This window comes from Oreochromis niloticus, linkage group LG13 (assembly GCF_001858045.2).
Source record: "Oreochromis niloticus isolate F11D_XX linkage group LG13, O_niloticus_UMD_NMBU, whole genome shotgun sequence".
NCBI classification, from domain to species: domain Eukaryota; kingdom Metazoa; phylum Chordata; class Actinopteri; order Cichliformes; family Cichlidae; genus Oreochromis; species Oreochromis niloticus.
Window position 1 is genome coordinate 10,664,857 of NC_031978.2, and position 24,231 is coordinate 10,689,087.

Sequence of the window (24,231 nt, forward strand, 5' to 3'; positions counted from 1 at the left end):
TAATTTTAATCTTTCTCAGAAATGAAAGTTTTAAGCCTAGTCTTAAAAAAGAAGATTTCTGTCTCATGAATCCAAACTAGGAGCTGGTTCCACAGGAGATGGACCTGATAGCTGCAGCCTGGCTCTCATTCAACTTTTAGAAACTCTAGGAACCACAAGTAAGCCTGCAGTCTGAGAGTTAAGTGTTCTATTGGGACAATATGGTATAACGATAAGATGTGCTTTCAAGACATCGTATGTGATGAGAAGAAATTTAAATTCTTGATTTAACAGGGAGCCAATTCAGAGAAGCTAATAATGAATTGCAATACTCCAGCCTCAACATAAAGAAATGCAGGACAGGAAGTTTCTAATTTTCTTTCTAGGATATTTATAAATATTGTGCAGATGGCAGAGAGCAGTCCTACATATGTGTTTAATGTGTCCATTGAAGCACATATGTGCTGATCGACAGCTCAAAGTGTACCAGATTAAACACTACATTTTTTAAATTTTTAGCACAGAGTACAATAACTTGAGGTTTGTCCAAATTTAGGAGAAGAAAGTTATAGGCCAGGCCTGTTTTGAAGACATGCCTGTATGTACTGTCGTCTGGCTTAATAGACAAATGTAGCCGAGTACTATCTGAATATCAGTTCATTTTTTTGCGATGTCTTCTAATAATATTGGATAAGAAAAGAAAGTATTGGTCACAGCACAGAGCCATTTGGATGAATAAACTGGAATCTATTAAATCTAAAGTGTGTGAATGTGTGTGTGAATGGGTGGATGACTGGATGTGTAAAGCGCTTTGGGGTCCTTAGGGACTAGTAAAGGCGCTATACAAATACAGGCCATTTATTAAATCTATCAGACAGATACGACTCAAACCAGCGCAGAGCATTTAATTTAATACAAGCAGTGCATTGTTATTTCAGTTTTATGTTATGAGCAGTGGTATTGAATGCTGGACGGAGGCCTAGCAGAGCAAGTATAGAAACACATCCCCTGTTAGATGCCGTAAGAAGATCATTAGTAACCATCACATGTGCTGTTTTGTTGCAAACGTCTTGGACGGTCTGTATCACACAACAGGTCATAATATTTGTTGGATACTTCCATTAAAAAGCTCCAAACACAGTGGAGGTTTGGTGACTCCCCAAATTCCATTGTCCAGATGGATGTTATGAGTTTCATTCATTTTTCAGTCCTGGTTAGAACTAATGTTACTGTTAACTGCTGATCTGGTGGGAAAGCACTTCCACACCTTTCATGAATAAAAAAAATAACGACATCACTGCATCATCTGTTATTTAGAAATCCTTAAACCACAAGATGCACTGCATGATGTTCCTTAGACACTTTATATTTTAGTCCATAGAAATATAATTAAAGAGTAAAATTAAGATTGAGTGTTTTTTGGAAAAAGAACTTACAGCAAGCCATATGTCAGAGCTGTACAGTTGGGTTAGTAAGTGTATTATAAAATTTGCTTTTGAAGAATACTCAGTTTTCTACATTGCTGTATAGAAAGTTATCAGGCTAATTTCATATAACTGATGTATCGTTAAAGGACTGCAATACATGGATTACTTTATACAGCCAATCCAATCATCAAGATTATCCTTTATCCAGAAATGGTGTGAACGCTTCAACCTATACTGGCCTCCTTATAAAGGATCCAGTCCATTTCAGGATCCAGTCTAAAATTTCATTAGTTGTTTTTAGGAGTCTCGGTGGTTTGGTACCCCTTTCTTAATGGAACCTTTAAAACCCTACAATCCTAAGAGAGTACCGAGTTCTACAAAACAGCTCCTCTGAGACATTCCTAGATCCAGGCTTAAAAGCAGAGGCGATAGTGATTTGAGTGGTGGCTCTTAATCTTTGGAACAACTTACCTCTTTACATAAGAGCTGTTGACTATGTCAATCATTTTAAGCACTTTAGAAAACCCTATTTGGTCTCCCTTGCTTTTTTGTCTAGTTGAGCAGAGTATTCTGGCTTTTATTATGCAAACACAGTCTTATTTACTTGTTTTATTTGACTTTTAGTGTATCTTTATTATTTGATTTGGTGACTCTTTCACATGTAATTGTATATTTTGTAAAACTTTACAGCACTTTGGTCAACTGAGGTTGTTTAAAATTTGCTATAAAATAAACTTTGACTTGACTTATACCTCATGCTGGTGGTTGCTACAGCAGGGAGCCTGGGCTGTCCACACAAATGTTGACATGCAGCCTAAAAAAAATCGGTGTATATTAAATCACGCAGCCTCACAGTCAATAAAGTTTGACCTTCTCTTCTGTTATGTCAGAGGTTTAGAAAACTCTCCCTTACTACACATGAAAGGCTAATACTACCTAGCTTCCATTCATTTCTGTGTTATATTTGAATTCATTCTGTGTTATTTTCAAGTGGCTGATAATTTTTTTGTGACACCTCATTGCATTAAAACAATGCTGAGTCATAAATATTTGTGAAGCAGTCTCAGTCCCTCTGCAGCTCTGTTTTCTTCACTCACATTTTTCTCGGCTAGGGGCCATCGGTGGAGACGCGGGCTGAATACTGAGCACCGAGGTTAATGAGGGAACTCAGATGAAGAGGGGCCAAGTCAGCCCACAAAACCACTGCACCTTGCTGAAAGGCTTTTAGGTTTTAGCCTTGGGGAAAAGCATCACATTAGCTGGTACACTACAAAGGTGTCTGACTGACGAAACACTTTATTTCTATTAAAGTGGATCAAAAGTGATCCCAGGCTGCGACTGGGTTGAAAAATAAGACAGTAAGGCACAAAGCATTAACCGAAAAACTTTGCTTGTTAAGTACATTATTTCTGTCTTTTGTATAGTGCTGTGCAGCACAATAGAAAGAACCAATTTATGCACGGTGATCCTTGATAACATCCAACACGGTGTAGTGCAAAAGCAGCATCGAGTCAGTACCACGCTGCTTTAGCCATAACACTCTTGAAGCAGAGCTCAGGTTATAAAACCATAAGTCAGTGCTCTTCACACAAGAGGCAGCAGGAGATGAGTTTTATACACTCTGTGATAAAACTTTCAATGTTTCAAGCGCATTTCTTCTAAGAAACAATTCCATATATTGCCACATTCACACTGAGTACCTGTTTCATAACAACACAACAACTTACAAGATATGAAGGAGCAAATAAAAACATAAATCATAAAGGGTATGCTGCTGGCAAGTTATCCCAAAGAGATGCTTTTAGAAGCTCGTACAGTATTTCATACCCTGATTATCAGAAGAGCATGTCATCCCATTTGAGGAACATATGAACATATTATTTGCTGTGAAGAAGCTTCTGAAATTAGAGAATTTATGTGCCCTTCAGAGAAACTCATATTTACTCAAGATTGCTTATAAAAAACATTTGCTTCATTAAGTTTCAGCAAATCATGGAGTAAACATTTCTTGGGGTTTTCCTGCTTTATTCCCAATGAAGAAAATAACTAACAGACAGTAACACATACAGTGCTTTGACTATAAAATACATTTTAAATGAGTTCTTTAATCACATGTGAAAAAAGATGACTGCCTCGACATCTCAAAGCCAGTGTATGCAGGGCTTACTTCTCCATCCTTTAAATTATAATAGCTACATCTGCTCAAACAACCCATGCTATTGCTGTTTGGAGTATTAACACAAACCACATTCATTATGCAAGAGAAAATGTTCCGCTGGGCTTGTTGAATAATAGATGAAGCTTTAGTCACAAAGCTATAAAAGTCCAAATTATTTATTGTTTTTTTCTAGTCAGAAAATAGGCAAATTTATTACTGTTTCAAAGGTTATTTTGGGCGAGCTGCATCTCATGACATTGCAATGACAACCTAAACTAAAAATGATAACTCAAACATAAATCTACGATCTGTCCCTGATATTCGTGGTACAGTATGTGAATACACATTTCCCTGAAGCTCATCTCTGTAATGATTGCACCATAAGCTTCCGTGACCTTTCCAGTACAGAGGCGTCCAAAGATTAGTCAGCCAAACATCCCTCAGCCAAAATCAATACGCCCCCTGAACCATCAACAGCACTGAAGATCACAGACGCCTTACCTCCATCGCTCCTTCCAAGTCTTAAACACCTGCAGTCCAGGGGAGTGTGAGGCCAGTCTTTCATTTCATGCAAAACTATGCAGACTGTGTTACGTCCAGCTTGAACCAACCATTAAATACTGTGGTCCATATCAGGTTGGTCCTGCGATAACCCCAAACAAGGAAAGGTTAATGGACTCTCTGTCCTGCCTGAGCATGAGGATTAAATACCTCTATAAGGCCCTTCGGAGAAACAAAAAGTAGAAATTTATGTTTTGGCAAGCTTCATCTTTTTAAATGAATAGAAGATGAAGACCTTTACATATTTTTCATTTTGCAGTTTCACTCTTTTTGTCTCTTTTGCCTCTACATCAGATGGGAATAACTCAAGTTCTCTAGTAGGTCTTAAAAGCTTTCTCTTGCCATCTTTCTCAATCTCTTTCTCATCTCCTGTGACTTGGGGCTCTGCCATTCACTCTCACTTCCACAGTCTCTGGAAAGACACACTTGTGGGGAGTCATGGTCTCGGCAAGTAAAAAAAAGGTTTTAAATCCAATTCACTTGATGTAATGACTTAGACTTTGTTGTTATACATCTATGGGAAAATACTTATCTTACATTAATCCCTACAATGTTTATTCCCTGCTTCTACTGTGGGATGCACTGATGATTACAAAAGAGAGATAATGAGCATCTCTCTGTTTCTGTTTCTCTGATCCTCTATCCCTTTGCCTCGCTAATTATTTATCTGAACTCTTGTTCTTTTTTTCACTTTCATTTTCCCATCATTTAGATCTGTTCTATTATATCAGTATATTATATTAGTATTTCAGCATCATAATGTTAAAATGTGTGTGGGGGGGTGGAAACTGCTCTGCATTGCAAAAGCCAAACTGGAACTTGGAATTAAAGAGGTTTCAGAGTGAGAGATGAAAGAGGAAGAGACAATTAAAGTAATGAGCCCATTGTGACCATCTGAGTTATGTTTTGGTTAAATTGTTTTTGAAGTCTCCCCAATTATCACAGCCCTCAAACAGTGTTCAAACATAGCATATCATTTTTTTTACAATGATCAGAAATGGCAGGGTAATTAATTGCTTCATTTATTCATATTTCACCTTAATGAAATTTACCAGGCTGTCACAAATTCTGAACAAAGTGGTTTCTGGTATTTGCCAAAAAAATGATTGCCAGTATTTAAACTGCTGTAATTGACTTATTGGCCTATGATCTGCCAAAGATATCTCAATCATATCTTTCATGGATGATATCAAGTCATTTTGAGCCAGAAATAACATTCCTGTCAAAAGGTAGAAGTTACCTTCATGTTCTGGCAAAGTGACTGTTATAAATGCTTTTTAAAAATCCAGGTAAAAAGTCTCATTGAAATTAAAAACTTTGTTGTCAAAAGAGATCTGCCCAAGATGGCAGCACAAATTAAAAAAAATATATAACATAACAATTCAATAAAGACATTTAAGTGAATTCACTATAATGTGGAAGACAGACTAAGGACAGGGACATTTGAGGTGGATACAAACTGTTCTGCATGTTTAAATACCTGAGGTCAACTATCCAAAGAAACAGACAGTGCAGAAGAGAGGTGAAGAAGAGAGTGCAGACAGGGTGAAGTGGGCGGAGTGTCAGGAGTGATTGGTGAGAAAAGGATAGCAGCAAGAGTGAAAAGAAAGGTTTGCAAGATGTTAGTAGGTAAGACCTGCTATGTATGCATGGTTTGGAGACAGTGGCACTAACAAAAAAGCAGATGGTCTAGCTGGAGGTGGCGGGGTCATAGATGCTCAGATTTTCTCTGGCAGTGACCAGAGTGGACAGGATTAGAAATAATTCTGTCAGAGGGACAGCTCAGGTCGAGGGCTTTGGAGATCAAGTTAGAGGGGAAACAATGAGATGGGTTGGACATGTACAGAGGAGAGATAGTGGATATATTGAATAAAGGGTGTTGAATATGGAGCTGTCAGGCAGAAGGAAAAGAGGAAGACCAGAGAGAAGATTTATGATATTGTGATGTGCAACAGGTTTGGTGTGATAGAGGAAAATGTGAAAGCATTAAGTACAATAAGGCAGAGTCATTAGGATACTTGCAAAACATGCCATTTCTTCACATCATATATATCCTTGTCATAAATCCTGTTGACTACAGCCTATTTATCAATATAAACAAAAATATTAGACATTAAAAAACCCACAAATAAACATCAACAATCGCCTTTTTGGCATGACACTGGTAAAGAAAGACCTGCCTGACTGATGAAGACAAGGAAGGAGAATATGTTGTGCCTGCAGGAGACCAGGTGGATGGGAACCAAAGCCAGGAGCACTGGAGCTGAGTATGGAGCTGCCAGGCAGGAGTAAAAAATGAAAACCACAGGTTAGATTAATAGATGCAGTAAAGGAGAAAGCTGGTTTGATAGGGTGAGATGGATCTTCTGCCTCCTAAAGGGAGCAGCCGAAAGAAGAAGAACAGTGGTCCGTGAATACACCAGTGGAGGGCAGTAGACTTCATTTTTAAGCAAATCCACGAGAACAAGAAGAAGAGGTGCTGCATCAACGGACTGGAAGGATGGCTAATGACAAGGTGCGTCTCCAAGTTTTTAATGTTAAGCCAACTTTGAATAGTGGATAGGCGTTAATTTTAACTTGACCTGTCATTTAGCATTGGCCGTCAGCTTCAGCTTGGGGTGTCATTACGTAAAACAAAGTGTAGCGTCCTAGAGGTAGCTAGCTAAACCGTTAGCTTACTTTCCGTTTAACCGAATGAAATTAGCAAACAGGAAATACATTTATTGTGCATTCAACCAAATCCATAGCACTGTCAATGAGCTGAAAATGAAAAGACTGTTAATTTAATAACAGCAAACGTTTTGCTAGCTGCTAAAATAACGTTGACGGGAAGGACTAGATTTGGAAGGTCTGTTCACCTTGACTGTGTCAGTTAGCAAACAACAAAAACACAGCGCTTAAAATGAAATATTTCTACAATTAAAGAAGCTAAAAGAAAACACAGTTAGCTTAGTAACCTGTCGAAAACAATGTTACGGTTCTGTAAAAGGTGTCATGCCCGCTTAGGGCAACGGATATATAGGAATGGTTTTAAGAGACAAGTACCTGTTCCAACATGTTCTCTATGCTTTTTGTTTATTTTACTACCATCGGCATAGGGTCACTGTTGTGTAAGTTACCCGTTTTACCTGGTTTGTGGAATGCAGTGTGCTTTTACACAGAGCTCGGGGAAACACGAGGAAACTTAATAAGGGGTAATAAGATACAACCACTTTAATATTTAGTTCCAAATGTGAAAATTGCATGTTCACAATTGCAAGGATTGGCTTTGGGGACTGAGAGGAGGAGAGCCACCTTTGTCCCCAAAGCCACTCTGCTTTTCAGCTCCAGCCGATAAGAACATTTCCCACACCCATAAACATAAACTACACTCTTCCTACACTACTGACACTTTATTCACTTTTAGTCACTTGCAGTTATTTATTCACCTTCAGTCACTTTAATTTTAAAACTGTATATACTGTATATTCTGTGTATTTATTATTTCACTCCTATTGCCTGTTCTTATTGTCCTTATCTTCAACGTATGCTGCTCGGTTGTTTGTTAATTGCCCCTTGGGGATAAATAAAGTCTTCTGATTCTGATTCTGAAAAACCATCTTAGTATGTGTTTTCTTTTTAATTTATGTGTTAAGATAAAACAAAACTAAAACTAAGACCACTGAGTCTCTGAAAGAACATTCATCATATAGCCAGATGATTTTAGAACAGTTATTTTCAATTGATTTTCAAGTTCATTGTCAGAGTGTTTGCTGTGCTTGGTCATAATACAGGAAGTTCTAATGTTTTATTATTTTTAGATACACTCCATGTTTTAGAAAACCCTGGTTGCCTCCACTAACCTGTTTGCTTGTCTCTCTGCCTACATGTTTGTGTAGAATCCACTGGGCCAACTCAAGGATCTCGTGGAGTTAAAAGACCAGTTGGAGGACATTCAGAAACGGGTAGAAGATGAGATACAGGCTGGAGTTCCTCCAGTAAGGCTCACAAAACCAATATTATTATTATTTTTATTAGTAGTAGTAGTAGTATATATATATGTACAGAGAGCATAGATTACTTCGCCTTGAATTTTGTTGAGAGTTAAGTTATAAAATTATAGGTCGAGGTATATATCAAAACACCAGACCAGGTCTCATTTCTCTTCCTCTCTCTAGGGGGGCAGTCTGCTGGCTTCTCCTTTCTTGAAGGGTTTTCTTGCTGGGTACGTTGTCGCTAGACTTCGCTCTTCAGCGCTGCTAGGCGTTGCCATAGGCACGTGTACAGGGATGTATGCAGCTCAAAATTATGCTGTTCCCAACATCGAAGAAACCATTAAAGACTACATACGCAACCTGAAAGGAGGACGCAAGTAAAAAGGAGGAAAATTGGAGGCAAACAACGGAGCAAAGCGAGCGTCAGACATGTTCAGGAAGAGTGTGCCAGTACAGCTCCACATGGGATCAGAAACATATAGAAAAAGTTTAAAACTTATCAGACTTTAATGTGGTATTTTTTTACTTTCAATATACTCAAATAATATATAAAAAAATTTATAATTACACTATTGAATTTGGTATAGAGTGAAAAAAAAACTGCTTTTCATATATATTTTTTTTAATTAAGTTGACCCCCCTGCAGATGACAGTTCATATTAATATGAATGCAGAAAAATGTCTGGTTGAAATTTAGACAAACTGCTACTATTGTAAATCCTCACAGCTGCTATGATTGACTTCTGAAGCCAACCTTTTCATTCATTACAGCACATGCTTTCTAAAAGTTAATTGAAAGACCAACAAATATGTAGCTGTAAACTCTGGTTCTGTTGCCCTCTCTAGCACAAGCTTGTTGTAAGAAAACACGTTGCATTTTTATGAAAATTCAAACAGGACTTGAATTCTGTGTGTTTTGGTATCTTCTGCCCTCTAGTGGTCAGAAATCAACAATAGCAGCCTTAACGAATTAGCACTTTTTTTCCCTTTTTTGCTCAGGGTGTAAAATTGCCTCACTTTACATCACACAGTTCATCTCTGCAAAACCTGTCAAATCTTGTGGTTTTTGTTAGTTTTCACATTGTTTACAGTTATCAGAACAGTGTCTGTAATGTGGAGTGATGTCAGTCTACAGGTACAGAACCCTTCCCCTTTCCTTCTAGATTGTATTTCCTAATCTCTGTATAAGTTAACACTTTTCAGAGACCTGTCTCTTTTTTTATTTTGACAAGTTGTTCCATGATTGACTCAGAAAAAAACTCAATTTGCCGGAAATTATGTTGCTTTTTCTGTGTCCTGCACACTGCTGAAAAAATTCTAAGAGCAAGAAAACAGCCAAATGCCAAAGCAATTCTTTTTCTTTATTAAGATTTAATTTGCTCTTTGAACTTTTAGAAAAACTGGGGAATGTGTGTTAAAGCATTTCATGTAAAGTATACATTAATAGTGCCTACTGTGGTCCGGAGTTGACAGTATCATCTCAAAAGCCTTGTAAGAGTTGGCTGCCTGTTTTTTTTTTTTTGTTTTGTTTTTTTTATATGCTGGAAACTGACCATTTGCACATGTATCAATTTTACTAATCTAAAGCCGTTAGTAATTTGTATTTTTTTGGAATCTGTCGAACGAAAAGTGATAGCAGTTTCACTTTCTTAGAATGTGCTGATTGCATCATGCACCTATGAGTTGTACTTTTTTAGTATTAGAGGTTTAAGCTGTAAAATTGAGTGTTTTATCCATAGACTATGCTGCTTCTGCTGCAAGAGACACATCTCTAATAGTCCAGCGTGTAAAGTTGTACAAAACAGTGGTGCCACTTGGCAAAACTAGCATACATTTCAGTGTGAATTTTCATTTTGCACAGCGGATATTTCACTATGGATGGATATCCACATCCAAAAATGTGCACAGTCCGCTTTTTCAAAAATAAATCAGGAAACACTACAGTATTCAGTGATTCTACAAAATATATTGTTGTTTTTGCAGCTTTAGTGTAATATTAAAAATGTATTCATGTCTATGGAAAGCACTGTAAAACTGCACTGTGATGTTTTTAACATGGTGGCAACATCGAAATGAACATTTCACACCATTGCGTAATTAGATCTCTAACAGAAATTAGATAAACAAGCCATAAAGGAGAAAGACGTTGTTTCAGCTTGTTAGTTTTCAGGCAAACGTGTGTACTGTATGTTTGGTGACTGGAATCCAGAAAAACATGTGCCTATTGACAATCATTGTGTTCCTGTCTCCATATTGTATGCTTTTAGTGTCTCTTTTTTGTCCTCTGTCTTTGCATGTTTTTAAGTAATAATCTTTGTGGGATATTGATTTAACTTGAAAGAGCATAATGGTTTAGCGGTTTTGGTTTTTGTGTGTTTATGCTCCTACACATCGAAAACAGAATTGTTTATAATTCCCACTGTGCTGGTGTCATAAAAGAAAACCATCAAAACTGTTTTTAACAGGTTTTATTTGGGTTGTTCAAATAAATCTACTCATGTATCCCGAATGTGTCCAAATTATGCTTCAAAACTTGTAATAACAGCTTTATTATTATTATATTTTACCTTATGCCAAACATTACAAAATTTAAAGACCAAGCCTTTAATGTCAGGGAGGACTGCATTTACATTTTGTCAGAAATCCATTCTTAAAAGTATTTTTTTTAAAGTACTTTGGCTTAGCTTCTGCTTATTTTTTCCTCTTTATTTATTGTGCGTCTCCCAACACACAATCCACATTCTTGTCCAATCATCCACATTAAAATAAAGCATTTAAGGCTGCACACTAAACACTATTTGATAATTATTCATCTTTAATAGCCATTAAAAATCTGCAATCATGGTCAAAAGGCTCTGCTGTCAGTAGAATATTGGTTGCAATAAAATAGGAACGATAGCAAGCAGGTAATTGGTTACTCTTTGGTAATTTATCAGCGATATATAAAACCCCATTAGCTTATTAAGTGCAGCTGTGGTGATTGATTCGGCAAAGTTGTAACACGATATTAGGAGATGAGCCGAAACTGGTTTCTGGAAAAGACTGCAGCGGCTTCTGTTGCCTAAAACAACAACAACAACAAAAAAAGCATGATTAATAAATGATTAATGGTTTTAAATTTGCTATTCAAGATAATTGTACTTTTCCAAAATTATTAGTTCAATTCAATTTTATTTATATAGCACCAAGGCACATTACATTGTAGGGAAATACCCTACGATAGTGAAATTTTAATTGTAGAAACTGTAGCTTATAGCGATCATATAAAGTAAGGCAGAAGAATATGATTGTTTACTCACCACAGTTTTAATTGTCCTCACTGGGAAGACTCAGCATTTTCATCATGCTGCCTGGAAAGACAGATGTTGGACTGTAAGTGACACTGTAGCTTAAATCAGATGAATCCAGATTTGTATATGCATATTGGAATTACATTGCAATCCTCTTATGAAAGATCAATATTTTTAAAACAAAAAACCTTAGATCTGAGTTCTCTGAAAGTATATTCAATATCATGCTAAAACCTAATACACAAATTCATTAATCATGCACAACTCTACAAATAGTCAGCAAAAAGGTTCACTGAAATCTCTGACGTGTGGGTTGTAGATTTAAATAACTACATAAAATAAACCATAAATGCAACAATAAAATTCTGATATGAAACTGAACATGGCATTTTCATGAATATTTTCTTTTCTAATTTGAACTTAATACTCAAAATCTGTTATCTTGTCTCACCAGCACGGACGGACACATTGCAATTGGCTTGTCCTTCGCGCTCGCTTCCATCGATCTGTTCCCCGGTGGCTGTGTTCACACACCAGCAAAGGGACCCGAAGCACTGCTGGGCCTTGTAGAGGCCATTCTTTTCACAGGCAGGTTTGAAACCTGGCACCTGAACAGGCTTCACGCCAGAAGCCTCCAGCTGGCACTTGGTGGTAGGAGGGGCTGCGAGAGCAGGGGAGAGGGGATGAGTTGATCCACATTTTATAAATTTGTTAAAGACAAACTTTAACAGTCTAATCTTTCTGACTATTGAACTTTGAGGTCACATATGAGGAAAGAAAAAAGAGCATTTTTGTTAAAATAAAGCATTCTCTAGGCCATAAACAGATGAGAAGATAATTAACACATATACAGAATACATAAACACAAATATTTAATACATACATGAATCATCTGGGGTTCCAGTTGAAGAGTCCTGCAACACAATAAGTTAAAAAAACACAAATGAGAAAAATACTGGACTTTAGAAGTGTATCACGATTCAGTAAAGTTGTACTTATTTAACTTGAAAAACAGTAACTAGACTGAAAAGGATGAAATTTCATCACTGAAAGTAAGTAAATAAATATATAAGTAAGTCAAAATTTTGCGTGATTATCTTCAAAATTTGACAAAATTAGGTTTAGGGTTAGATTTGGTCTGAGACTTACTAACTTGAAAATCAAAAGCCCAGTTTCAGACATTTTTTTTTTTTCTTTTTTTACCGTGTCCACAAAGTCCGACATCACCATGGAGTTCAAGGGCAGATGCATCTTCATGGGTGCAGGAGCTATGGACAGGGAGAGAAAGGTGTATGTGAGACGGAGGTAAAACAAAAAGCAAAATACAGGAAAAAGAGTAGCACTAAAAATAAATTGTACAACAACAGAGAGCCGTAATTCGGTTTCAATAAAATCCTAGGAACTGATTCATTATCAGTCTAAGTTGTTTTACAGGTAACAGGGCAGTTTCATGACATTTTGTCTTCTTTTTCATCTTTTTTAATGTTTAGCGGTTAAGCAGTTTGTTTTAAATAAAGCTTTTTTGCTGGATCCTACTAATTCCCAGCAGAGCATTCTCACCAGAGTTGCCTCGTGACACCTGTGTCTGAAGTTTGTTGTTCTGATCCTCCAGAGATTTGATGTCATTCTTCTGGCTCAGGACGAAATAGGCGGTCATCACCTGGCCCGCAATCAGCACACAGGCCAGAAGGGTCAATCCTGCCACCTTATAAGCCTGGGTAGAGCGGCCACTGGAAAAAAAAGAAAAAAGAAATCAATATTTCTTTATTAATGCTTTTAGGATTAAAAGAATATTATTTGCCACTAGAAGGTCTTCAAGATGAAAACCTTCAGTCAGAGAAAGATGATGAGTAGGTAGGCAGAAAGGTTTATGGACATAAAAGAATATGAAGAATGAAGAACCTGATTGGTAACTTAGACTTTTTGTTGGCTCAGAACTGGGGAAAAAATTGATATAACAGGAACTATGTCCATGGTGCTCATGTGTATACGTAACTAAGTAATGACATCAGCTGTTGTCAAGCAGACACCTGAGTGAACATCTAAGATGAGTTCTGTTTTCACCAGGGCATGTTTTGGACAATCCTTAATTTTGACGTGTGCTCAGTGAGAAGTTTTTTGACTTCTGATTTACTGATTCTAGAAAAAAAATATCCCCAAATCATTAAATACAGTTTTGTTTTTAAACAAATGCTGTATATATTTCATTTATATTTTTATTTAATTCTAAAATAACATTAATTTCTACATCAGTAGCAGTCTCAGCAAAATAACCCACAAATCCACTTCACATTGCAGTTTTGGAGTCTATTTTTGTTTCATTCTTTTCTTTTTGCAGTGTGTAAATCAATTAGCAAACTAAAAACTTTTATAAATATAATATAAATGAGGTTGTTTTGTTTGGGATTTTTTTTTTTTGAAGTGCTGTTATTCATCTGTACTACAGTAATATAGTATCAGTGTGGTAGTAATTTACAATTACAATATGATCAACCACAGCTACCGCTATGCAAAATCTATAGAAAAAACACAATCAGGAAATAACGGTAAAATCCTTCTCTCTGACACACAAATGTGTTTCTTTGACAGTGATTTCGTTTTTTATTACATAGCCACGACTTTCTATGACATTATAGGACTTTCTTATCCCCCAAAAAGGAACAGGATCCCCAAACTGTGACACTGTAAACAGACTGGCAGGCGTGCACACACACACACACACACACACACACACACAAACAAAAGTAAAACATATATAAACATATATATAAAACATATAGTATCCTATTATAACAAAACGACACGACAGTTTCAAAACCTAAATTAACGTTTAGGACACCCACATTTTGGTTTTCGCATCGTGATCCCTCACCTGATATTTGTGACACACACAAAAGTACATCTTTAACACTTACTTCTGTCCTGGCACTCCAACATTGACGGTTGTTTCATGGCTGCGAGCGCCGATTAGAGGTTGGGTTGGAGTCTCGGGGTCGGACATCTTCACGCAAACACAAACCTGGAGCAAACATACATATATTTAAAAAACGCTAATTACAAAAATAAAACAGAAAGAATAATAACATGCTTTCATAAACACAAACAGACACACATACACACACACAAGAACACGGAAACGGATTGTTTACCTTCTCTTAGGTCAGACTGAAAAGTGATTCACAGTATTAGTGACCGAATTCAGCCAAATTTTACCTTTATGACTGATGAAAGACAGAAGGAACTGAAAGCTGAAGGCAGGGGAATCCCGCACTGCCAATCTCTACTCTGGTTGGCGTTTTTTTCACAAACTGAATTTGTGATTGGCTGTTTGTGATAGTTCATCATCTGTAACTAGGGGCAGAGAATACAGACGTTTAGTCGTGGTAAAAACAATTGAGCTCTTTATATGGCGAAATAAATGGGGTATATCTTTGAATTTTATTAAATATCTGTAAATAATTTGACTTTGTTAACAACATGAACAACATACTGTGTTTTCAAAATACCTGCACTACCGATTATGTCTTTAATAAAATATTGCTATCTTTATTTCTAAATTTAAATATAATATTAACAAAATTACTACTAATAACTATAGATTGAGGAACAATTATGCTTCCAACCCAGTCCTGTAATTTCTTTACATCCTTGAATTGAACTTAACTCTTGAAAAACACAGTTTTTCATCCACAATTCAGAAACCAGACCCCAGTAAACACTCATTTATAAAATTGTTATTATATTAAATATATATCATTAGCATGTATTTAACATGGGAGATTTCTTTTTTTAAAAGAAAGAGTAATATTGATACATATTTCAGATGAATATCCACACATCCAGCTTAGAGACTTCCTTTTTCCTTTCTTTATATTGGTTGTAAATGTCCACCACTTAATGACATCTGAAGTGTGGACACTGCTTAGTTTCTTGCAAAATAGAGATATGCAGCATTGTAAAATTATTGAGGTATTTCTTGATTTAGATTTGCTGTGACGTCAGAGTAATAAAACAAAGACCCAATTGAACTGACTGAAGGAAGTGAAAGTACGTTGGACATCTGATTTGGCAAGACAATACTGCAAGTCAAATAATTTAAAATCAGACGAGATTGCAAAATCACAGTTGTGAGTGGTTTGGTTGAAGTTCTAATGATGAGTCCCTGTGCTCTTGTTTTAATTCTTCTGGTAGCCTAAGAAGTTCTGAAATTACAAACATTACACAAAATGAAACTGATTTTCTGAGTATGTGGGCGATGGGGATAACCTTCTTTCAAGAGTAAGGAAAAGGGAAAGGCTTCTGAAGTATCATTGCTTTCGGTCTTTAAAATCACTATACTATATTTAATGGGGGAAACCCTATCAAATCATTTTCAGTAGATTTTTATGTACACCATGTACATTTACACCATGTAGACCCCATTTCCATGAAGTGGTGTACATGGGTGTATTTGGGTGCCATAACACGCACCATGTTTGGACATAAAAGGAGACTGGATTTCACCCAACAAACACTATACCAGCTTCAGTGATGGGAACATCATGGTGTGGGCTGTTTTTCAGCATACGACACTGGCCCACTTTATGATTGAAGGAAGGAGGAATGGAAAAATGTACCAAGACATTCTTGATAAAAATGCTAGTGTCATCTACCAGGTTTATGACGATGAAATGAGGGTGGCCATTTCAGGAAGACAATGAAAAAAGCCTCTTCAACCTGTCATCACCAACAAAGGCTTTTGTACGAAGTATTAAATAAATTTCAGTAAGCGTGTTCAATACTTTTTCCCTGTCATTTTTTTATTATTACACATATTGTACACTGTATTGGAGCACTGTATTGGAGCACCTTTGTCTGGTGACTGTGGAGGCCATTTGAATACACTAAATTCACTGTCATGTCCAAGAAACCAGTTTGAGATGATTTGAGCTTTGGGACATGGGAGTTACCAACAAGCAACCATCAGGAGCCACACGGGGCGATCGTGGCTCAAGAGTTGGGAGTTCGCCTTGTAATCGGAAGGTTGCCGGTTCGAGCCCCGGCTTGGACAGTCTCGGTCGTTGTGTCCTCGGTCGTTGCCTACTGGTGGTCAGAGGGCCCGGTGGTGCCAGTGTCCGGCAGCCTCGCCTCTGTCAGTGCGCCCCAGGGTGGCTGTGGCTACAATGTAGCTTGCCATCACCAGTGTGTGAATGGGTGGATGACTGGTTGTGTAAAGCGCTTTGGGGTCCTTAGGGACTAGTAAAGTGCTATACAAATACAGGCCATTTACTGTGTTCATCAAGGGATGGACATGATCAGCAACAATACTAAAGTAGGATGAAATGAAAGCAAAATTTGAGTCAGACCAACTATACCGACATTAGTTCCACAACAACAATTTGTAAACTTAGAGGAGCCTGGTCAGATGGACATTTATCAGGAAATCAAGTCTGCCCAATGAAGAGGAATCGAGTACTTTTCAGCAACAAAGGGAACAAAAAAGATCATCATAAGAAGCAGAAGACTACAGAGTATAGATTTTACTGTATCAGAAGAAAAATGTACCAGAGGAAAAATGTAAATGAGAAATTGATAAAAATCTGATGTTGAACAGAGCAACAGGAAGTGATACTGGGGATTTTTTTAAAAACAGTTTTTCTTGATTGCTTTGACACAGTTCTCAGATCAGAAATGTCACTCTAACCACTCTTTATGTAGTTCACAAATGAGGAAGACATTTCCTTACATTGGTCTTTTATCATTATGTTTCATATACTTCACATACTTCACTACAAAAAACATTTTGTGTTTATGCATTTCTCATCTGTACGTATTATAACTTATATACCGCATATCTTTTACTTTGCGTTAGTGTTTTCTGTCAAATCACTTCCAACTTTTTTTCAGTGGTTATAGTAACACATGCTCTCATTCTCGTATCACAGCTGTATGTTGTGACTAATTACATAAGCATATATACTGTAACCATATATAGTGGGAATTTACTGTAATATACAGTAGTATAGCAGTAGTATATAAGTTTTTTATATAATTGTACTTGTTTATTTTTTTGATGCACTTTTGGCAAGGCTGAATGGACACATAGTGAATATACTGCGCAAAGGATGTTGAAGATGATGGTGCAAGGCAGCAGAAAAGTAGGAAAACCAGATAGAAGATATATGGAATGAAGGAGGGTTGTTGTGACAGAGGACATATTAGGAACAGGACAACCACTAAAGAGAGCAGCCAAAAGAAGAAGAAGAAGATAGTTTCACGTGTATCATCTTGCTTGGGGCCTTCCCGACCTGTGCAATGCATAGAGGAACACAAAAGGTTATTTACACTCAGATCACGAGGTGTCCCTGTTACCATGTTATTGTGCCAAATGTGTATATGTACGCAATCTATCACCCTAAGACATAATATAATATAATATGATATAATATAATATAATAGTATTATATATAATATAATATAACAATAGCTTAATTTCAATTTTCAGTTCACAGACATTTCACTATAATTCAAAACAGACTGTAGCTCAGAAGGTAGAGCAGGTCATCTACTAAGCAGAAGGTAGGTGCTTTGATCCCTGACTGCTCCAGTCTTCATGGCAAAAATCCTTGGGCAAGATACTAAACAAGTTACAGATTGCTCTCCAATACATCGAGTGTGAATGTTATACATGAAGTGGTGAAGGAAGCATGTTGTATGAAGTGCTTTGAGTGTTCAAGTAGTGTTTAGAAGTGCTATAAAAGAACTAGTCCATTTACCAAATTGCTTGCTGTGTGCACAATGCCGAGAAAAAGGAAAGTTCAGTTCAATTAATTTCTGCTCTGTTTAATAAAAATCTCAGTATTATTTAGACTCAGTAAGTGGGGCTGGCCTCTAAACTCTCAAATTGCGCACTGAGTGAAGAGTTTCAGGGCAGAGTTTTGACAGTGTGCTCATAACTTTGAGTCATCCACATAAAGTACTGATTACACACTCGTTCTGATGACATCTACCCCTTTCAAAAACAAGAAGTACTAGTAGCAGCTATCACAACCATAAGCCTACAGTTGTTCTCAATAATTTTGGAACAATTTTCACCAGTCTTAATGCAGTTCTCAAAACGGTTAAGGCATTTTTCATAACACAGACTAACCTGTTCAAAAGACACAACAATCAAAACCTTTTTCACATTTGTCAAAACATGAAAGTCAGTCAATCACTTCAACCCTCCGAGGAATGACTACAAAGCCTCCCCACTATTTTAAGACATCAAATTGTTTTGTTGTTTTACTTACTTTCGAAAGAGTACAGCAAAAATGTAGGCCTAATATTAAGTGTTCCAAAACACAATGAAATGAGAAGGATTTATTTAAAACTTTACAAAAGTCGCGGTATAAATAAAATTGAATTGAACTGAATTGAGCTCTTGCGCAGCGGCACTGACAACACACTGTTAAGCCAGTTAATTTTACACGATGTGATATGATTTTACCAATGAATTTTGATGTAATGTTTTCTACCAAAATACCTTCTCTAACAGATGATCCGAAGACCCCGAGCGACTACTGTAATTAGTTTAAAAAAAAACTCAAAAAAACTATGCAAACTCGTTGCCTCAAAAAAATAATCTTAAGCTTACTTACGATGACTCTTAGGACAACTTATTCATTGCAAGTATACAGTACCAAGAATAACTTGATGTTTCTGACTTTGCAACACTAAGGCTACCTTCACACTGCAGGCGAAAGCGCATCAAATCTGACTTTTTTGACCCTATGCGACCCATATCCTATCATGCTATGACAGCGTGAACGGCATCCGATATTTTCAAATCCGACCTGGGTCACTCTTGTATGTGGTACTGAATTCGATACATATCTGATGGTTTAGAAAGCGACTGCTGTTTGAATGGTCATGTCGCATTAAATCCGTCTTTTACGTCACTGACACAAGACAGACGCCAATTATCAGCGCCGGAGAAGCGCCCGAAAAGACATCGTGAACGCTTCCTGGCCATCCAGTGTAGATGTTAGTGAAACTGTTGGGAAGACAACGTTGGAGAAACGTGAACATTTTATTTGTACTGTATAATCTGGAGATTCTGACAGAAATCCGCAACTATCCTTTGAAGCACCGCTCCTCTCTAAAACAGCAATAAGAATAATTATTAGGCCATATGTAAATAATAAAATAACTTTATAACTTAAAGCAAAATTGGGAAATGTAAAGTCCGAAACAAGTCTTTATATTAACGGCCGTCAGTCAAACAATATTTGCTCTGGGTCTAAACAGAGCGTGACGTCTTCTTTTGCGCATGCGGGCCGCTTTGAGCGTTCACACTAGAGCGCGTTTGCTGTCACATTTTATTTGTAGTGTGAACAAGCAGACAAAAAAAAATCGGATTTGATCAAAAAATCGGAATTGAGCTTTAAGACCTGGAGTGTGAACGTATAGCCTAATTGTTTACCTACTGACACACAAAAATTCACATTATGTTTTATCATCCTTGAAATTTCTAGTACAACACTTATATTAATAGAACACTGTATGCAAGTATGATTAAAAAAAACATTAACAACAATTCTTGTAATGGCAACTTTTATTTTCAAATGCAAAAAAGTATAACAGCCAACATACTGGACCCTGTTCTGCTGAACAACAAACAATTATATTGCCATCATTGTTATAATCTTACAATGAAACAAAGTCTCAGATTTAATTGTTGTAAAACTAAGTTTAGGCTTTCCACAACTTTGTTTAGCAAGTTACATTACTTACATAATCAAAATAAAATGTATTTATTGTTCAGTCACAAGTGCAGGCTCTAAATCAAACAGCACATTTGTTTTGCATTCAAACACAGAAGCTTGGTATGTTGTAACATTTTAAGGATGTTTGTTTCCAGTCCAGCCATTACTGCCTGAATGACTGTCATAGATTTAGGTGATCCAAATGTGAGTGCAGAATAAAGTCTTTAACATTGTCCCAACTTCCCTTAAGTACAGTGGCAGTGGGATGGAGATGCAATGAGCTTGAACCTGCAGGTGACCATCTTCACTGACCACACCATCTGTGACGGAGGACTCATCTCTCCTAGTGTGTACTGCAAGCAAACAATCATATTTTGTAGAACACCAACCTATTTGCTTTCTTAAAACATTTTTTTCTGCATTTGCTATAGAACAAACCCCATTTTAGACAATCTCAGGCTCCCTCCCAACCAGAGAGGTGACATTCAATCTCCTGCTTGTCAGTCTGGATAGCCCTGACCACCACCCAACACACAATAATAAAAGCATATTTTTAAAAAGGGCTATGCAAACAAGGCCACTAACGTTTGATTCTGATGATCTGCAGAATAATTTGGGCAAAAAACAAATTTCACTGTTCAAAAACTTGCAGAGTTCACTATATAGGTTTTTGGGATATGATCTTGCAAGAAATGCAGACCAAACTGTCATCGTTTTTACTTACACAGCATGTCAGCAACAGCATAGAGCAGTCACATCTCAAGTCTAAACAGAAGACAGGAAAAGATCAGTAAAGACACAACTTTCCCAAACCAAAGCATAAGTAAAACAGGTTGATCTAAAGTATGATTAAAGTTCAGCCTGATTAATATAAATGTCACTGACAATTAATAATATATTGGAAAACCAAAATACTTACCACTCAGTTGATGTCTTTCTGTTCACAGCTCCTTTTCTGGACTTGTAAGAGTTTGATGTAATGTGGGGAGTGTTGGAGAAAAACCATAAAATTATTTAGAAGCTGATTTGATCCTTGATGGCTGTGTAACTGTTATAACTTACAACACAGAAGGTCAATGTACACCTCATACAACCAAATTAGACTAGAGTACACATTATAAAAGTGTTATTGTGCCATCTCAAATAGAAACTTTATAGATTGGAAGTTAGCTTTTAACAAGCATGTAATGATTACATTTAAATTAGGTGTTCTTTTTTTAAAAACACATATCTCTTTAGGCCTAAACTGACAGTGGCAATACCTCACATTCAGACACAGTAATAGATGGTGTTAGTACTGTATGTGCGAGTGCACATCAGGACTTTTTCACTTTTTCCTAATAGACAACTCTTTGACAGAGGCAGAGAGAATTCTTAACAGAATCATTGAGGGAGATTCAGACTAGGGCAGGGCGACATGACCAAAAATATTTATCATGATATAAATTTGAAAATTTGCGATTGCCAAAAAGCTCCGCCGTTGCCAATTGGTTTTGGGGACATGTCTTCTCCTGTTGGTGCTGCTTGACCCTGCAGGGAAAGTTACTTTATTGATTAAAACAATTATTTTTCAAAATATTTTATAGACATTAAAATGTGGCAATAACTTTGAACAAATACATTATCATTAAAAAATGAAAAATATATAATTTCAAAATAATTATTTTCTTTACTTGTTCAGTGCCAAGACTTCTCACAATCTCAGTGGTGAGATCACGGTATGTCCTCAGGTGTAGGGCAAGGTCTAGGTGAGACAGGGACTTGAACCTTGGATCAAGTGCAGTAGATCTGTGAAGGTACTCCCGTAGGGTTGGTGGTGAAGTGTATATGGGCTTCAGGTCCTTTCTAATGGCAGTCTTGACATCTCTTGTGATGGTGCTGTCTTCCTAACTTGGGGCCATGGATTGTAGGATCCCTGTTTTCAGATTCAGGATCATGGATGGCACAGTGTTCGCACCATGAATGGCACAGTTTTCTCCTCACGAAGCAGCATAATGATGTTTGCACATACCCATCGCTCCACACACGTCAAGTGGGACAGCACCTTGGGGGGATGGGGGGCTTGGTACCTGGGGTATGTCTCAGTGCAGTTCATCAGCTGACCGGCAGCTCCTCAGCTTTTGATTTTAATACCCCATCTTTCTTCAGGGTCTGAACCACAGACTTAGTCCTCTTCGCCAAAGAGCTGAGGAACAAATATACATAAAGAAGAAAGACAGATTATCAACTGTGTAGGACAAACACCCGAAAATCAGACAAATTAAAAAAAATAAATAAAAAAATCAGCCACATGCAACTATTTTTAGGCTTTAAAGTTTGACATATAGCACCATCTGCCTGCCAGACTCAGTACAGTCAGCTCATGTGGTTTTACAAATATAATTCTAATATTCTAAAATGGTCTTTACATGCTTTTAACATATCGAGGGCATGAGTATTGAAAGTAGTATAAGATTCATATATATTTTTTTGTTTTTGTTTCATTTATCATCTCACATTCACTTACCATAACTCCTCATATACCATCTGGACATCACAAACAGCATCAGGATCCATGTGGTTAATCATGTCTGTCCTGTAGCGCACCATCAACGGTGTTCTACTCACGAAGCAGCACAATGATGTTTGCATATACCCATCGCTCTACACATGTGAGATGGGACAGCACCTGGGGGGGAAACACACACGCAGGCATTGGAACTCTGCATCTACTCTACAAGCAGGAAGGCAGAAAGACACAATTTACCTTTTCAACAGAGAGCATTTGTTCATATTTGATATGCAGAATTCTGGATCTTTGTGTGTATTAACTGATCACTGATTTTTAAATATGTGAGTGTGCATTAAGACTGGCTACTTGTATACTTTTGATTTTCAAACATTAGCATTTGATTATATTTGATATGCAGCCTCCCTGTCTGGTTCTTGTATCATATTTCTCTTTTTGTCTTAGTTGCTCTCATCACCAATTCTTTATCTCTGAAGCTCAGAAATCTCATTATCAGCATACAGGGTGCAGGATTGTTGTGGGCTCTTGGCCAATTCTGTGAGCCCTCTCCAAAGTTGGTTTTGTACACCCCAGCGGCAGCTCCAGTGCATCCAGCAGCCAACTCTCCATAAAGGCACAGGCAAAGTCCAGAAATATGCTTTTTGGCCAGCAGCTGGTGGGGGTCACCTTCAAACTGTTCGTTTAGAGCATTTATTTTATGTCTGAAACTAAGTGAGGTGTCTTTTTACCACCTGGCAAAAATTAAACAAAAAAAGAAACAATTCCCACATAATATATAAAAATACCTCTATCAAATCCCAGTTCATATTGAGTTCATTCCTCAAAGACTGCGCTTCAGATGATGGTAAGTTAGCCGGCTGTCCCATGCAGGCAACGTGTGTCTTCAGACAGGGCTCATCAAAAGTAAAATCCTCCCCATCTACTTCGTCTTTCTTCACTCCAAGCCCAAGGACAAGATCAAAGAAAACATAAAAATGCAAACACGAAATATTCAAAACAGACATTTTCTGCAGACATCAACTCAGAATGTAAATATTGATGTAGTACATTGTCCAGTTTTATAAGTTTTTAATATTATAAATACAGCCACAGTTTTGTGTAATTAATGCTTCAACAAAAAAAACAACAACTTATAAATACATCCTAATATGTTCCATTTGGCTGTGATTATAAACACTGAAAATTTGCCTTACCTCTTCCTTCGTTCTGACACTTGTCCCGCTCTCTTCAGCCCCTGTTTCCTCTGGACAGTCAGTTTGAATTCCTCCTGTTTTCTCTCTATAATCGTTATCCAATTTTTTCCTCTCCATTCCAGCCAACACTGAGGCTTCAGAATTCTTTAGACTTTTAGCAGCCTGTGTTTTTCGTCCTGAAATGTAAATAAAAATTGTACATTTTGAAAACTTATGCACAAATTTTGTAAACCATAAAGTTTTATACAACTATGTATCTAAAAATGCAGCCTATGCATCTGACTTTTTTTTGTACACTCAAAATTTAAAATACTACTATAACTAAAATAAGAACGATCAGATGTCACAATAAGATGCCCCAGAAATTGTGCCAGTAAAAAAAATTGTTTGTCCGCCGCAAGACAGAGGAGAACG

General features: G+C 37.0%; 2 protein-coding genes and 1 long non-coding RNA gene across 4 annotated transcripts; 1 reads left to right on the forward strand and 2 right to left on the reverse strand.

Moving 5' to 3' along the window:
• Nucleotides 1-6,485: 6,485 nt before the first annotated feature.
• On the forward strand, nucleotides 6,486-10,746 carry LOC109204839 (SLC35A4 upstream open reading frame protein). Its single transcript, XM_019366899.2, has 3 exons — nucleotides 6,486-6,640; nucleotides 8,004-8,102; nucleotides 8,283-10,746. Exons 1-3 carry the CDS (start codon nucleotides 6,626-6,628, stop codon nucleotides 8,478-8,480), a joined length of 312 nt encoding a protein of 103 aa, XP_019222444.1. The 5' UTR covers nucleotides 6,486-6,625; the 3' UTR covers nucleotides 8,481-10,746.
• cd74b (CD74 molecule, major histocompatibility complex, class II invariant chain b) lies at nucleotides 10,553-14,746 on the reverse strand. 2 transcript variants are annotated; one of them, XM_005474350.3, is made up of 8 exons: nucleotides 14,603-14,746; nucleotides 14,305-14,408; nucleotides 12,950-13,119; nucleotides 12,593-12,657; nucleotides 12,273-12,303; nucleotides 11,841-12,050; nucleotides 11,399-11,449; nucleotides 10,553-11,160 (listed from the first exon to the last, which is right to left on the reverse strand). In XM_005474350.3, exons 1-7 carry the CDS (start codon nucleotides 14,732-14,734, stop codon nucleotides 11,406-11,408), a joined length of 756 nt encoding a protein of 251 aa, XP_005474407.2. In that variant the 5' UTR covers nucleotides 14,735-14,746; the 3' UTR covers nucleotides 10,553-11,160; nucleotides 11,399-11,405. The 2 variants fall into 2 exon arrangements, with proteins under 2 accessions (XP_005474407.2, XP_003438357.1); XM_003438309.5 differs by having other exon boundaries at nucleotides 10,703-11,160; nucleotides 14,539-14,673.
• A 7,451-nt stretch (nucleotides 14,747-22,197) lies between these two features.
• Nucleotides 22,198-23,534, reverse strand: LOC112841959 (uncharacterized). Its single transcript, XR_003213468.1, has 3 exons — nucleotides 23,410-23,534; nucleotides 22,622-22,783; nucleotides 22,198-22,300 (listed from the first exon to the last, which is right to left on the reverse strand). It is a non-coding gene; the product is annotated as an uncharacterized LOC112841959 (long non-coding RNA).
• Nucleotides 23,535-24,231: the final 697 nt, after the last annotated feature.